At 42.7% G+C, this 13,033-nt stretch overlaps 1 protein-coding gene across 4 annotated transcripts in view; it reads left to right on the top strand.

Annotated features, from left to right (window-relative positions):
- The window catches only part of dgkza (diacylglycerol kinase, zeta a), a 570,823-nt gene that overhangs the window by 420,431 nt on the left and 137,359 nt on the right, over positions 1-13,033 (top strand). For 3 of the 4 annotated variants that reach the window (XM_060838748.1, XM_060838746.1, XM_060838747.1), the window contains 2 exons: positions 5,845-5,958; positions 9,648-9,761. In XM_060838748.1, the coding sequence (XP_060694731.1) occupies positions 5,845-5,958; positions 9,648-9,761 (228 nt within the window). Of the gene's footprint in view, positions 1-5,844; positions 5,959-9,647; positions 9,762-13,033 lie in introns of those variants that run through there. The other variant, XM_060838749.1, reaches the window with a different exon arrangement.

The following is a 13,033-nucleotide window of genomic DNA, read 5'->3' on the forward strand; positions in this document are numbered from 1 at the left end:
GGTTGGACCATAGGGTCTGTTTCCGTGCTGTATATCTCTATAACTCCATCTACTCTCGCAACATATTTGGGGTGGCACGGTAGCACAGTAGTTAGCACTGCTGTCTCACAGCGCTAGCAACCCAGATTTGATTCCCACCTCAGGCAACTGTCTGTGTGGAGTTTGCACATTCTCCCCGTGTCTGCATGAGTTTCCTCTGGGTTCTCCGGTTTCCTCCCACAGTCCAAAAGATGTGCAGGTTAAGTGAATTGGCCATGCTAAATTGCCCATAGTGTCAGGGGTAAATATAGGTTAGGGAAATGGGTCTGGTGAGTTACTCATCAGAGGGTCAGTGTGACTCGTTGGGCCAAATGGCTTGTTTCCATACTGTAGGGATTAAAATAAAAAGGTGCCTCCAATTGATCAAGAATATTCCAGGTACTTATTACTCTCTGCATAAAAAAAACCCTTCCTCTCACATCTCCTTTAAACTTTCCCCCTTTTACCTTAAACCTATGATCCTAGAAATTGACATTTCTATCCTTGGAAAAGGATTCTGACTACCTATTTTTTCCACGCGAGGGATTTTAGCGAGGTCAGTGTGGGGATACACATGTGGGCGTTTCTCTCACTAGTGCATGCTGAAGTTCCTCAATGTGTTCTGTAAATCTCCAAATTAAAATATTATCTGCTGGAAGTAGTTCAATGCCTTTTGAGTTTCACACCTGAAAGCTATGTTTCCTTCTTTTTAAAATCTTGTCGGTCACCATTGTGAAATTCTAGGGAAGAGAAGCGAAATTAAATAAGGCACACTCAGAATCCAAGCTGGGCTCTCTGGTATGCGTCTCTGTGTAAAAGACTAATCACACAGGACAATTCCCAACCCACCACATGCATTACAAAAGAAACTCAGCACAGTTTGTAATAAAGTACTATTCAAATCATGTCCTATAATTAACTGTTTGAAATTCCTCCTATGTGCCATGTCCATTGAACTCCTGCCTGGCATGTTAACTCATTGAATCGCAACACTCATCATTTGGGAGATTTTGAGGAGAGCATTTTCACTTGGTTGGCTGTTGAAGTGTCTCAATGTATAAACAGTCTGTGTTCCACGGCATCATGAATATGAATGGGATGTTTATTTAAAAGCAGTCTTTAGCCAGGAATGAACGCTGAGGCAGGGGCTGGCGTCCCTTTTATTTGCTAGTGTTTAAAGTTTTACTGGGGATTAGTTATTAGAGAAATGTCTTGCGGCGTTGCTAGTAAAATGGCAGCAAGATGTGGCAGCGATTTCCAAAAAAAAAAGCCCGGCCTCATGAGCTCAATATCAGTGCTAAAATAGCCTGTCTCTCTCCAGCCTGTCAGCCTGGTTACAGGCAGTGGTCCAGCCTCCATTTGCAGAGTGGAAGCAGCTTTTGTCTCGACTCTAACTTAATAGTCAGTCAGCTGCTCAGAAACAGACACCTGTAGTGCCCTCTCTTGAAGGGAGTAGATTGATTGCCGTCTAAAATCAGGTACTTTGCGAGGAACTGGCATGTAATGAGAGTTGATGACAAGTGATGCAGCAAGGTTTTGAGGTAATTATTTCCCTTCTGACTTTTCTAATTTTTCCAATAAAGGCTTACCATCAGGAGGGCTTAGTGAGCAAGCACTAGATAAGATAATGATGGGAAAGTGACATGCCAGTGCATCATTTGAGGCGTGTGGGGGTGGCTGCATTGAAGAGCTCTGTCACATCTTGACCGGTAAAAGACAGTTTTGTGTTTATCTGCACAGAGTAATTGTGACAAAGTTGCATTGAGTACAGCCGTGGGTGGTAACGTCATGCGAGTTACGTGCTTTTACTGTGGTCACCACTGTTGTTCAGGAACCCATGCTCTGCAGAGAAAATGCTGTAAAAGTACCCTGTTTCCATTTTGTAGAAGGAAAGAAGTGAATTTGCTTTGAATAGTTAAGTGTGAACATAGGCTTTTACCACATTGAAGTCATCTATTTGGCCAATTTACCTGTGCTGTCTCCCTGGAAAAGCCCTCTAATTAATACTATTCCTCTGCTCTTCTACCAAAACCTTTTTCAGTTGCTTCTTTGTGAAATATTTATTCTCTGCTTTTTGTGAACATTGCTTCCCCTCCCCATATCTAGCTGAGATTTCCTAACAAACTTCCATATTAATGTCTCTCTACCTACCCCTTTGCTTTTCTGGTGATGATCGAAAATCAAAGCCCATCCACTCAGCAAGTGCTGGGAAGTAGATTCCTTTTCCTTGCGTTTGTTTCACAACACCCTTCAGAACATGTGGTCTGTAGCAGTTCAAGATGGCAGCTCACTACCACCTTCTCAAGGGCGACTAGGATAGACAGCAAATGTATAAATGAAAAGAAAAAATAAGTTGGATCTCCTCAGAATTTATTTTCCCTCAGGGTTAACATTCTGTGCTTGAAGGTGTTGTTGGCTTTGACACCCTTTATAACACAAGAATCTTCATCATTTGCTCAGAGATCGCAGCTGCACACCAGTCTTAACAGATTGCACCAAGGCCTGTCTGATATTGGTGCTTGATGTTCCTTTTTTCAAACTTGGGTTTCCACTTCACTGCCAGCTATAACATGAAGACACTGGCCCTGTCGTGTGAGGAACTGTGCCAAGCGGTGATCCATTGTTAGGCTTTTTGCAGAGTTTCTGATCACTCTGGGATGCACTGGAAGCACTTGTTTTGAAGTTTCTTCCCTGGCTGCAGAACAAATAGCCAGTCCTTAGCTAATCCTCCCACGACACTACTCGGAATTCATCACAAGTGTCTTTGCAAGCTCTGATTTTGACATCCACCACTTGACATTTTCAGGGGAGGAGGGGGCAAAAGCAAGTAAAATGACTATTCTGTCTAGTGGTGGAAGTGGCAAGCATAAATTAAATTTTTTAAATGGTAAGGCAGGCCTTAGTGAAATCAATTTAGCTTTGGGTGCAGATCCAAGGAATCGCAGTATCCTTCAAGTCTGTGCTGTGAAATGTGGATTTGGATATAGGTCTTCACACCCAAAATTGTGTTTCTGATTTGTAAATGAAGCGTAACTTGGTGTTTTTTTTAAAATTCAGGCTTTTCCAAGAGGTTCCATGGCTATGGAACCAAGGGTGTCAGAAATGTTGCCGCATGATGTGAGGGTGGGTGGTGTGCCTATTGTTATGTACGCCTTGCAGACAGCTTCAGTTAGTCACTGCCTCTGCATCTGTGCTTTGATCAAATGTTCAGTGAATCTGGAACTTGAGAGTTTGACCGCAGGTGACAATTGGCGGCAGAATGCTCCGAGAATTTAGAAACCAGGTCTTTGGCAGGTTTGTGAAAGACATTGAGCCTCACCCCATGTCTGTTCGTTTATCTGATTCTCTGTCACACCTTGCAGCTTCCAATTAAAACATTCTTGTTTTTCTCCTGTGTTCTCTCCTCTTTCTGTTGTCCTCCCCTTCCCACCTCACCTCAGCCCTACGAGCCCTCACTCTGACAGCGAAGCCCTTACCAGACGTCACAAGAAGTCTCTCTTCTCTTCACACTCTGGCTTCCCCTTTCCTGTGAAGAAGAGGTACTGTCATTCCTTTGTTAGCATGTTGTGTCTTCATTCCATTCATTCCAGGCACTATTCTTCATACCTACTGCATGTGTTTGTACGAGTCATTGGTGCCCATTGATGATTCGTAATCTCCGTGCTATGTGGGAATAAAAAGCACTGGGAAAGTTTATTCTCAGGAAGTGGGTGTTTCTGACAAGACCAACATTTATTCCTCACCTTTAGTTGACCTTGAGGAGGCAGTGGCCAGACTTCTTGAATCATAACAGCTATGAAGGTGCTATTGCAGTGCTGCTACTTATTAAATTCTAGGCTTTCGACCCAGCATTGAAGGGATAGTGATATAGGGGCTGAGACAAAAATAGAAATTGCTGCAACAGGTCTGACAGCATCTGTAGAGAAAAATCAGAGTTAACGTTTTGCGTTGAGTGACCCTTCCTCAGATATATGGTCAGGCTAGTATGTGACTTGGAGATGTTGGTATTTCCATTCAACTACTGCCTTTGTCCTTTTGGGATGGTCACTCTCTCTCTCATCCTCTCTCTCTCTCTCTCTCTCTCTCTCTCTCTCTCTCTCATCCTCTCTCATCCTCTCTCTTTCACCCTCTCTCTCTCTTTTTCTGTCTCTTACACACATACACAAACACACGTGTGCATGCTCTCACTCTCGCTCTATCTCTCACACACACTCTCTTGCCTGATTTAGAGAGATTACCACTACCAGTTGAGCCACACGGGGTTATTTTCCTTCATCCTCAGCTTACTGCATGTTTTTACTTTTCTGAATTAATCAGCTCTTCAAGGCTTAGCTAATTAGTATATTTAACTTAAAGTGATGGAAGTGAATAATGCTCAAATGCTTTGGATGGGCAGCTCATATTATACAGGGGCCCCAGCAGCTGTACACCTTAATCTTGTTACACAGAATATTGCCCTGGTTCAGTGATGCCTACTATATACTCGAGGTTTCTCATTTATACCAAGCCCCTGTCCAATGCAGTGCCTTGTCTGTAGACAGCACTTATGTTCCTTGCCCAAGTGGCCATTCTCGCTGTGTGAGCTTGAAAATGATCTCAGCAGCTCATTTGACAATGACTGGCATCACAGTGACATGTTGTCCTGTTTCCACCCACATCCACCCATGGACCCATTACGTAAGGGAAGCATACAATGATACTCAGACACTGGAGCCCATCCATCTCTGCAGCTATCCCGTGCTAAGTGGCTCTTATTCATCTTTCCTCCACCCCCTGCTTCTTGAAAACAAGCAAATCCACTGTTCCAATTGGTTTGTGGGCATTGTTCAAATTCAAATGGAAATGACCTGCATTGAACATTTGAATTTTCCTTGAATATTCCTTCATGGGCACCTACAGATGAATATGAAACAACATGAAGAGTATCTGGGAGTTTCCTCGTGCCAGTCATCTGACTGAAGTACATGAATGTTGTCGAAAGATCTCCCACAACTTACCAGAGAATGGTGAGACTGTGGAATTCTCTGCGACAGAAGGAGGTTGAGGCCAAAATATTAAATGTTTTCAAGAAGGACTTAGAGCTAAGAGTATCAAAATGCATGGGGAGAAAACAGAAACAGGGCATTGAGTTGGATGATTAGTCATGATCATATTGAATGGTGAAGCAAGCTCAATGGGCTGAATGGCCTACCCCTGCCCCTGTTTTCTCTGTGTCTGTGTTTACTTTGCGTTGCATGGCACCAAGAGAGAAAACCTTCTTTACAATAAAGATTGACAATCCTTGCAATTACTGTCTCGAAGAGGTGGTGTCTATCTTGGAAAACCGCAGCATTCAACAAATAACAAAGGGGTTCATGGCAAGGCCACTGAGGGAGCTTTTGAAATTAATTTTCTCCAATCTATTAGCAATCTGGAAGTGAAAAAGAAAGCTCTGGGACCAGAAAGTGCACAGAATGTTGCCTCAAATATTGATCTGCAGACATCTTTTCTCTAATCCTCAATCTCACACTGTCTTGCTGTTTCTGTCATATAGTTATATGAATTCACTCCTTCCCAGTTTATCTCTCTCTGTCCCTCTCTCTCTCTCCCCCATTCCTTTTTTCATCCTTGCACAGTCTTTCTTACATTCACTTATTCCCTCTCTCATTTTTCCTTTCACTTTCTCTCTTTCCCTATCTTTCATATTGTGTCTCTTTCTCTTTCTCTCTCTCTCTCTCTCTCTCTGACACACACACTGACCAATCTTCCCACCCCTCCCCAACACACACTCAATGTCCTGTTTTATGTTAAGTTCATAGCCAATTTTTTTTTTCATTCTCATTGCAGAATTTTGGATTTGCAGAAAGCCTCCCAGAGGAAGCGTATTTCTAGCGACAGTTCGGTTGCTGAGGCGCTCGCCCACAGTGAGTCGCTCAGAGTCTCAAAGCCTTTGCTCAGCAGGTGAGGGGAAAAGCTTCAAAAGCAAATGGACACAAAACCGAAACAAAATGCCAGTGCCTGAGGAGAGGGGGAAGTCACAGGGAGAGCGTGCGGAGCAGAGCTGAGCTCGATAGAAACCCTCCACAATGCGCAGTTTCAAAACGGGATGGAAAGTGGCTAGGCTCCCTGTTCTTTATGAACCGCATGGTTCCCATCCATCTCTGCAGCTATCCCGTGCTAAGTGGCTCTTATTCATCTTTCCTCCACCCCCTGCTTCTTGAAAACAAGCAAATCCACTGTTCCAATTGGTTTGTGGGCATTGTTCAAATTCAAATGGAAATGACCTGCATTGAACATTAATGGTGGAGAAATGTCAGATTCAAAGGTTTTGATGCATTCTTTTGTAATTGAACTCATTGGGAGTGAGGTTGGGGGTGTAGGAGTGGGGAGAATAAACATGATCTCCCTCCATCCATAGGTCCTCCAAAACTGACTGGGAATGAAACCAACACTCCAAATTAAACATAAAGCTGCCCAGTGCACCGTTTTCTCTTCTGCTGAATGTCAGGTCTGACTCTCATGGCTCTTTGGAAACATTTGCTCATGACGAAATATGCATCTTTTTCAATATACATCTCTGAAAACTATTTCCCACTCTGTTCATTGGAGTAGATTTGCAATGCTAGACAACATATTTCCCTGATTGTTTTGACCACTGGAAGTTTTGCAGGTTCTGAATCCAAGTGGCACTTGCTTGGTCACACGTGCTTTGGATCCCAATTCAAATTATCCTGCTTGTTCAACAACAACGGTTGTTTCCAATGGTAGCCCCCTTGCTATACTTGCAATCTCCTCCAGGCCTGCGACTCTTTGAATTTCTGCACTCTGACCATTCTAGTGTCTTGCACATCTCCAGTTCTTTTGTTCCACTTTTGGAAGGTATGTCTTTAAACTGTAAGGGCCTAAGCCCCTGCTAAACCACTCTCCAATTCCAGCCTTCTGTCTGGTTTTCCGAGACTCCTGAAATGTACCTCTTTCACTGGGCTAATGTGCACAAAGACTTCTGTTTGTTCATGCTCCTGTAACACACTTGGAGAAGTTTTGTTATGTTAAGGATGCTATATAAATGCAAGTTGTTCTTCTACAGATGCAACGGGAGATACACTCACCCACTGTCGTTGAGGTCCATCCCTGTTCCCTGTAACTCCATCCCCTGTCCCATCAGTATTTGATCTATCCAATAACAAGAACATGTTGAAATGAGCTCCTAGCCAGCAATACCTGAAGAGGTGTGAAATTGGGCAAATGAAATCAGCCGGGAGAAAGTGAGGACTGCAGATGCTGGTGATCAGAGTCGAGAGTGTGTCGCTGGAAAAGCAGAGCAGGTCAGGCAGCATCCGAGGAGCAGGAGAATCGACGTTTCGGACATAAGCCATTTATCAGGAATGTGGATGCTGCCTGACCTGCTGTGCTTTTTCAGCAACACACTCTGGAGATTGAAAGCAGAGACCATTTCTGTACCCCAATTGCTATCAAATGTTTCCTGCTGCTGGTTGGTGAGCACTGTTATCATTGGTGTGCCCACCACTGTATCCTCTGCGAGTAGGTGGTCTTATGACAAGCCCTCTTTTCCATTTTGTTTCTCGTGGCTCATTAATCCACTTTTTTTTAACCAGGTGAGCGCACAGATTATTTTCTCACACTTGTTTCTAAAGCCATTCATTATCCCCAGTTTGCCTGTAGTGTAATCCATTCATCATTCCTCAATATGAGAATAGCACTGCTGAAAATACCTGTCAATGAGAATAAGATTTTAAACATGTAATTTGAGTCATTTATGTGTAAGGACAACTCACGTCATCATATAGTGTTAGGTTTAATATGTGACACGGTTGGTTCGAACTGCTGGAGTTTCCCCCAATCTTGTGTTTGTGAAGAGCTTCCACTGTCTCTCCACAGTAAACCTTGTGTCTATATGCAAGTGCTGAAATGTTTCCATATGCTGCAAGTCCTCCATTCGCCGACCCTCCAGCTTACGGCCTCTTCCCATCTCTCTGGCCTCAAGACTTTTGGCCACTTTCCCCTCCCTGACCTCAGGGTTGTGACCTCTTTCCAACTCCTTATTCACAGTTTGTCCAAATGTTAGTCTGCGGCCTCAGTCGCTTCGCACACAAATTGTTGGTACTATGGTATCTGCCTGCATCAATCATGGCTTGCTGAATTCGCCTTTCTGGAGACAGGTGGAGATTTTGAATTTTTCTTTTGGAGTCCTCTATTTGCAATGATGAGGCCTTCCAGTCAGTTTTCAACTCTCAAAGTCTGATGATTCAGCCAGAGAAGAGAGATAGGGCAAAACCTGTTGTTCCATGTAAATATATCTCTCTGTTCAATTCCAGTAGCTCCCACAAACAGGTAGTGTAGAATTGTGGAACAATTTGTATTCTTTACAAATGCAAAACATTTCCCTACTAGAAGTAGATTTTTGTGTTTGGCAAAACGTCCTTTCAAAGAAGTCCAAGATGTAGATGGATGCACAGTCAATGAAACTCTAATGTTTCGGATAGCGTATCTCTATAACAACGTACTTCCTGAGATGTGTTCTTCCGAACTAACCACAGTACTGCAGATAAAGTCAGACCAAGTTTTTGTACACTGAAACATAACTTCCTTCCTTTAGTATTCCAGTTGCCTTGATGCATTTTAATTTTTTTTACTTTTCATGGCTGTGCAGTAGCTGTCAGTGTTCTATGATTTCTGATGAAGGGCTTATGCCCAAAACGTCGAATCTCCTGTTCCTTAGATGCTCCATTTTCAGCTCTGATCTCCAACATCTGCAGACCTCACTTTTTCTTCAAAGGTTTTATGTCCACGGACATTCATTTGTTATTTCATAGTCTGTAGTTTCTCCCTACGAACAAAATGCTCCAATTTGTCGTTCTTGGAGTCAAAATATATGACACTACACTTATTTCATGAAATGCCAGTTGCACAGGTTTGTCGACCCATTCAGTCTGTAAGTGTGTCTGTGCAACTTCCTGCTCCCTCATCTGCATAACTTTATAAGCCTCTCTATTTCTTCACTCAGACCATTGATAAATACAGTGAAAATTTAAACCTAAACATAGATGTCTGGGTAAACACCATTTTGTGCATCCTGACAATGAAATAAAGGTCCTTTTTCACTATTGTTTGACACTCCTACCCTACAGCCAATTTCCAACCCATACAACCAGCATATTACAAATTTATATAATTCCATGTCTTTTGTGTTATTGGTAAACAGTCTTGGAACCTTATCAGAAATAATTTTTATCAGCCTTTTTAGATATGTTATGGCACATCTCCAGGGTTGGTGGAACGTGAGTACGTGACCACTCTGCCACAAAGACATTCCAGGAAATGAATGTAGGTAGTAAGCACAGACAATCCCTTATCCACAGCAAGTTAATGATCTCATCAGAACATTTCACGAGATTAATCAGGCATGCCTCACAAACCCACACTGATTGTCTGGTCACTCATAAATAACCAAGTGCTCCCTCCGATAGCCCTGACAAACATCTCAGTGCCAGGAATCCACAAATGGCAAAACAATTAATAAATGGTTCAGCATCAAGAATCTGCCAATTGGAAGTAAATTGTCAGGAATTCACAAGAGAGAGAGGATGTCTGTAAATTATAACCCAGTTTTGTTTCCTCTTTTGCTATAGGACAGGTGCCAAGATAGCCAGTGTGCATCGATCGAACACAACAGCAGCAGACTTTAAACCAACATCCTTGCCGACGTTGACACAGGGACCATTGCCAAGCCAGGCAGCAGCACGGTATGGACTTCAGTGTGGAACTCCCTGAGAGGGTTTGACATTTCTGTTTTGATTGATATTAGCAGCAGAGTGTGCACTCCTCCTCCCACCCCACCCCCAACCCCCTATTTTCACAAAGTAAACCTAAATGACAGCATTATTTTACATATAAGTTGTAAACCGCTGACCTGTAAATCTGGGTTTGGGGACTCACAAGTGAATGCTTATTACTTTCGGTATTTGTTTGGAAGGTTATCGTACACATTTTGTGCTAGCTCTTCCAGTCATCATTTGTCCAACACTGCATTATTGTGCCTACTATCATGTGCCAGGCATTCCAGCTCTCATGGAGACAGCTTCACTTATGTAGTCTGGGTGATCGGACTGATCTCTCTGTCTACAGTAGCTCTGCACTGGGAACTCACCGCAGGATTGATTTTAAAATTGACTTGTAATACATTTAAAGCCTGCTTGTAAAACGTGCATGAGGGACACATTTTAAACCAATGTCACCGTTTTAAGGAAAATTGATAGATGTAGGAACGCAAATGTTGGTATAAATGTTGCAGATATTTTAATGCTTGCAAAAATTGCTTGGATGATTTTTTAAAAATCCTGGGTAAAGAATTAGTATGGCAGCAAATAATTAAAGCCTGATTATATTGTTCAAGGGAAAAAAAAGTCCTCATTATGTGAATGTAGAATTTTCCGGATGCGGTTGAAGTAAATGGGCAAGCAGTGCCTGGTGGCAAAGAGACTAAGCAGTAAGCGAGGGAGTTTAAATATTGGAATGAGTGCTGAGTCCATTGTCAAGCCAGTAAGATAGAGAGAGATGGAGTGGGATCTCTGCCAGACTTGCAGTAGCCGAGTGTATTGAAGTATATTTGACAGCAAGCAGAATCTAAGGGTGGCATCATCTCCGCGAGCTTGGAGATGGAAAGGGCAGTTAATTAGGAGGAGTGGTTACACTCCCAAACATATTCCCACCTTCCCCAGCATGAACTCTTGGCAGCCAGGTCTATGGTTGACCTTTATACCCAGCAATCAATTCCGAGCCTAAGGTGAGCATTTACTGGTCACAGCTCATATGCACTGGGTTCAGTCTGGTTTCAATGGGTCTAAGGGGGCTCTTGTGACACAATGATAAAGGGGGAAAAAGTGAGGGATGCAGATGCTGGACATCAGAGTTGAGAGTGCAGTGCTGGAAAAATATAACACGTCAGGCAGCATCTGAGGAGCAGGCAAATCGACGTTCTGGGCATAAGCCCTTCATCAGGAATTCCACTCTCGACACAGTGGTAAAGACCTACTTCTGAGCTAGGAGGCTCAGGCACAAGTCCCACCTGCTCCAGAGATGTTTCATAGTATCTCTGAACAAGTTCTGTTGAAGATATCATGTATGTTTTCATGCGGTGACTTTGTTTGCTGCACACAGTTGGATTCCCACCTCGAGGTGGGATTGGGCCGAAGAAGCTTTGGGGATGGGTTTAAGGAAATTCCCTCAATCAAAATGCAAATAATGCAAACTATGAACATAAAATCAATCAGTCACTTACAACAGCACATCATTGGCAAGGTGTTATTCCATTATCTTCATCCTCACCAGATTTATGATATATTCAGCTTTTAATATTGTTGCACTTAACTGGCATAGTACAGTGAAAATCAAGCTCCCGGCTATTTATGGAGTTGTCACAAATGTTAAAGATTTCATCAAAGTGCGCAAAATTTTCCAATTTTCTGTCTTTCAAGCCAGGTTGATAAAGTACAGCCAGCTTTCTAGACAGAAGAATTACTAATTATTACATAGATTTGAGCTGTGAGCAAACAATTATAAGCTGTTTATTTATAATTTTGTCATTTAAAGCTCTGACCCTCTTACAAACCTTTGCCTACACACAGGGACTGAGATGAACCATTTTGCTGATCTTTGACAATAAAAACAGGAAGTGCCAGGAGAAATTCAGCTGAGCTTCTCCAGCACTCTGGATTTTTATTTCAGATTGCCAGTAACTTAAGTATTATGCTTTTGTCTGCTGTTTTCCAATCTCTCTTCTCAAGGTAAATTCAGTTTCTTGCAAGAAGTACAGAGCAACTGAAGTCTCTGGTTTATTCGTTAAAAGCCACAGATTATAGCAGTGGGGGAAAAGAAAACTGGGTGTTTTCAGGCTTTAGGGTTGTTTTTTACTGAAGAGAAAGAGAGAGATGAGATCTTCATTTTTGGAGTTCTCTGGAATTATCATTCACACCCACAAGTTGTTCAACTACCTGGGTGCTGATCACACAGTTGCTTGTAGGCAGAACACCTTTTTCAGCAACAACTCATCTCTACTCCGTCAGCTATTTGTTGTTGACTGAGGCTCATTACATACTCCCTTGTGCCACTTTGTCTGCAACTAACCTCCCATTGACTGAACAAGCAGCAGTGTAAACATCACTTCCAGTAAGTCTGAGTAAGTTGCTTTAAAAACTGCATCAATTGTTCTACAACTCTTGTCTTTTTCCTTAAATATTTCAGTCCACAATCAAAAACACAGAAAAATAAAAGATACAACATTTCCAATATTTATTTTAACCTATCTATCTATTTTCCTGGCTATCCTCTCAGAATGGTGCTAAACCTGCGTTGTGGAACTCTCACCAAAGTCATATTGAACCAATATTATGCTACCTCATTAAGCCGTTCATTTGTTAGTTTAATTCCAACTGAGCCAATGAACCATTCCAAAAGAATAGAATAGAATCCCAGCAATGTGGAAGCAAACCCTTCGGCCCAACAAGTCCACACCGACCCTTCGAAGAGTAACCCACCCAGACCCAGTCCCCTATCCTACTGCTCTAATCTACCCCTGACTAATGCATCTAACCTACACATTCCTGAACACTATGGGCAATTTAGCATGGCCAATTCAGCTAACCTGCACATCTTTGGACTGTGAGAGGAAACCGGAGCACCCGGAGGAAACCCAAGCAGACACAGGGAGAATGTGCAAACTCCACATGGACAGTCGCCCACGGCTGGAATGGAACCAGGGTCCCTGGCGCTGTGAGGCAGCAGTGCTAACCATTGAGCAACCATGCCACCCAAGATGCAAGATTCTACAAGCAGATAATAATCAAGACTTTTATGATTTGAATAAACTAGGTAAGCTTTCTCTCAAAATTGCTTTAAGCATGCTCATCGTGGTGCTGAAGCCAACTAGCTTGACAGCGCCCACATCCAACAGTGATAACTTCTATTGACACTAATTGATAATGGAACACTGGCCCATCATGACTGCTTGGATTTGTGA

Source organism: Hemiscyllium ocellatum, chromosome 18, assembly GCF_020745735.1.
Source record: "Hemiscyllium ocellatum isolate sHemOce1 chromosome 18, sHemOce1.pat.X.cur, whole genome shotgun sequence".
In the NCBI taxonomy this organism is placed as follows: domain Eukaryota; kingdom Metazoa; phylum Chordata; class Chondrichthyes; order Orectolobiformes; family Hemiscylliidae; genus Hemiscyllium; species Hemiscyllium ocellatum.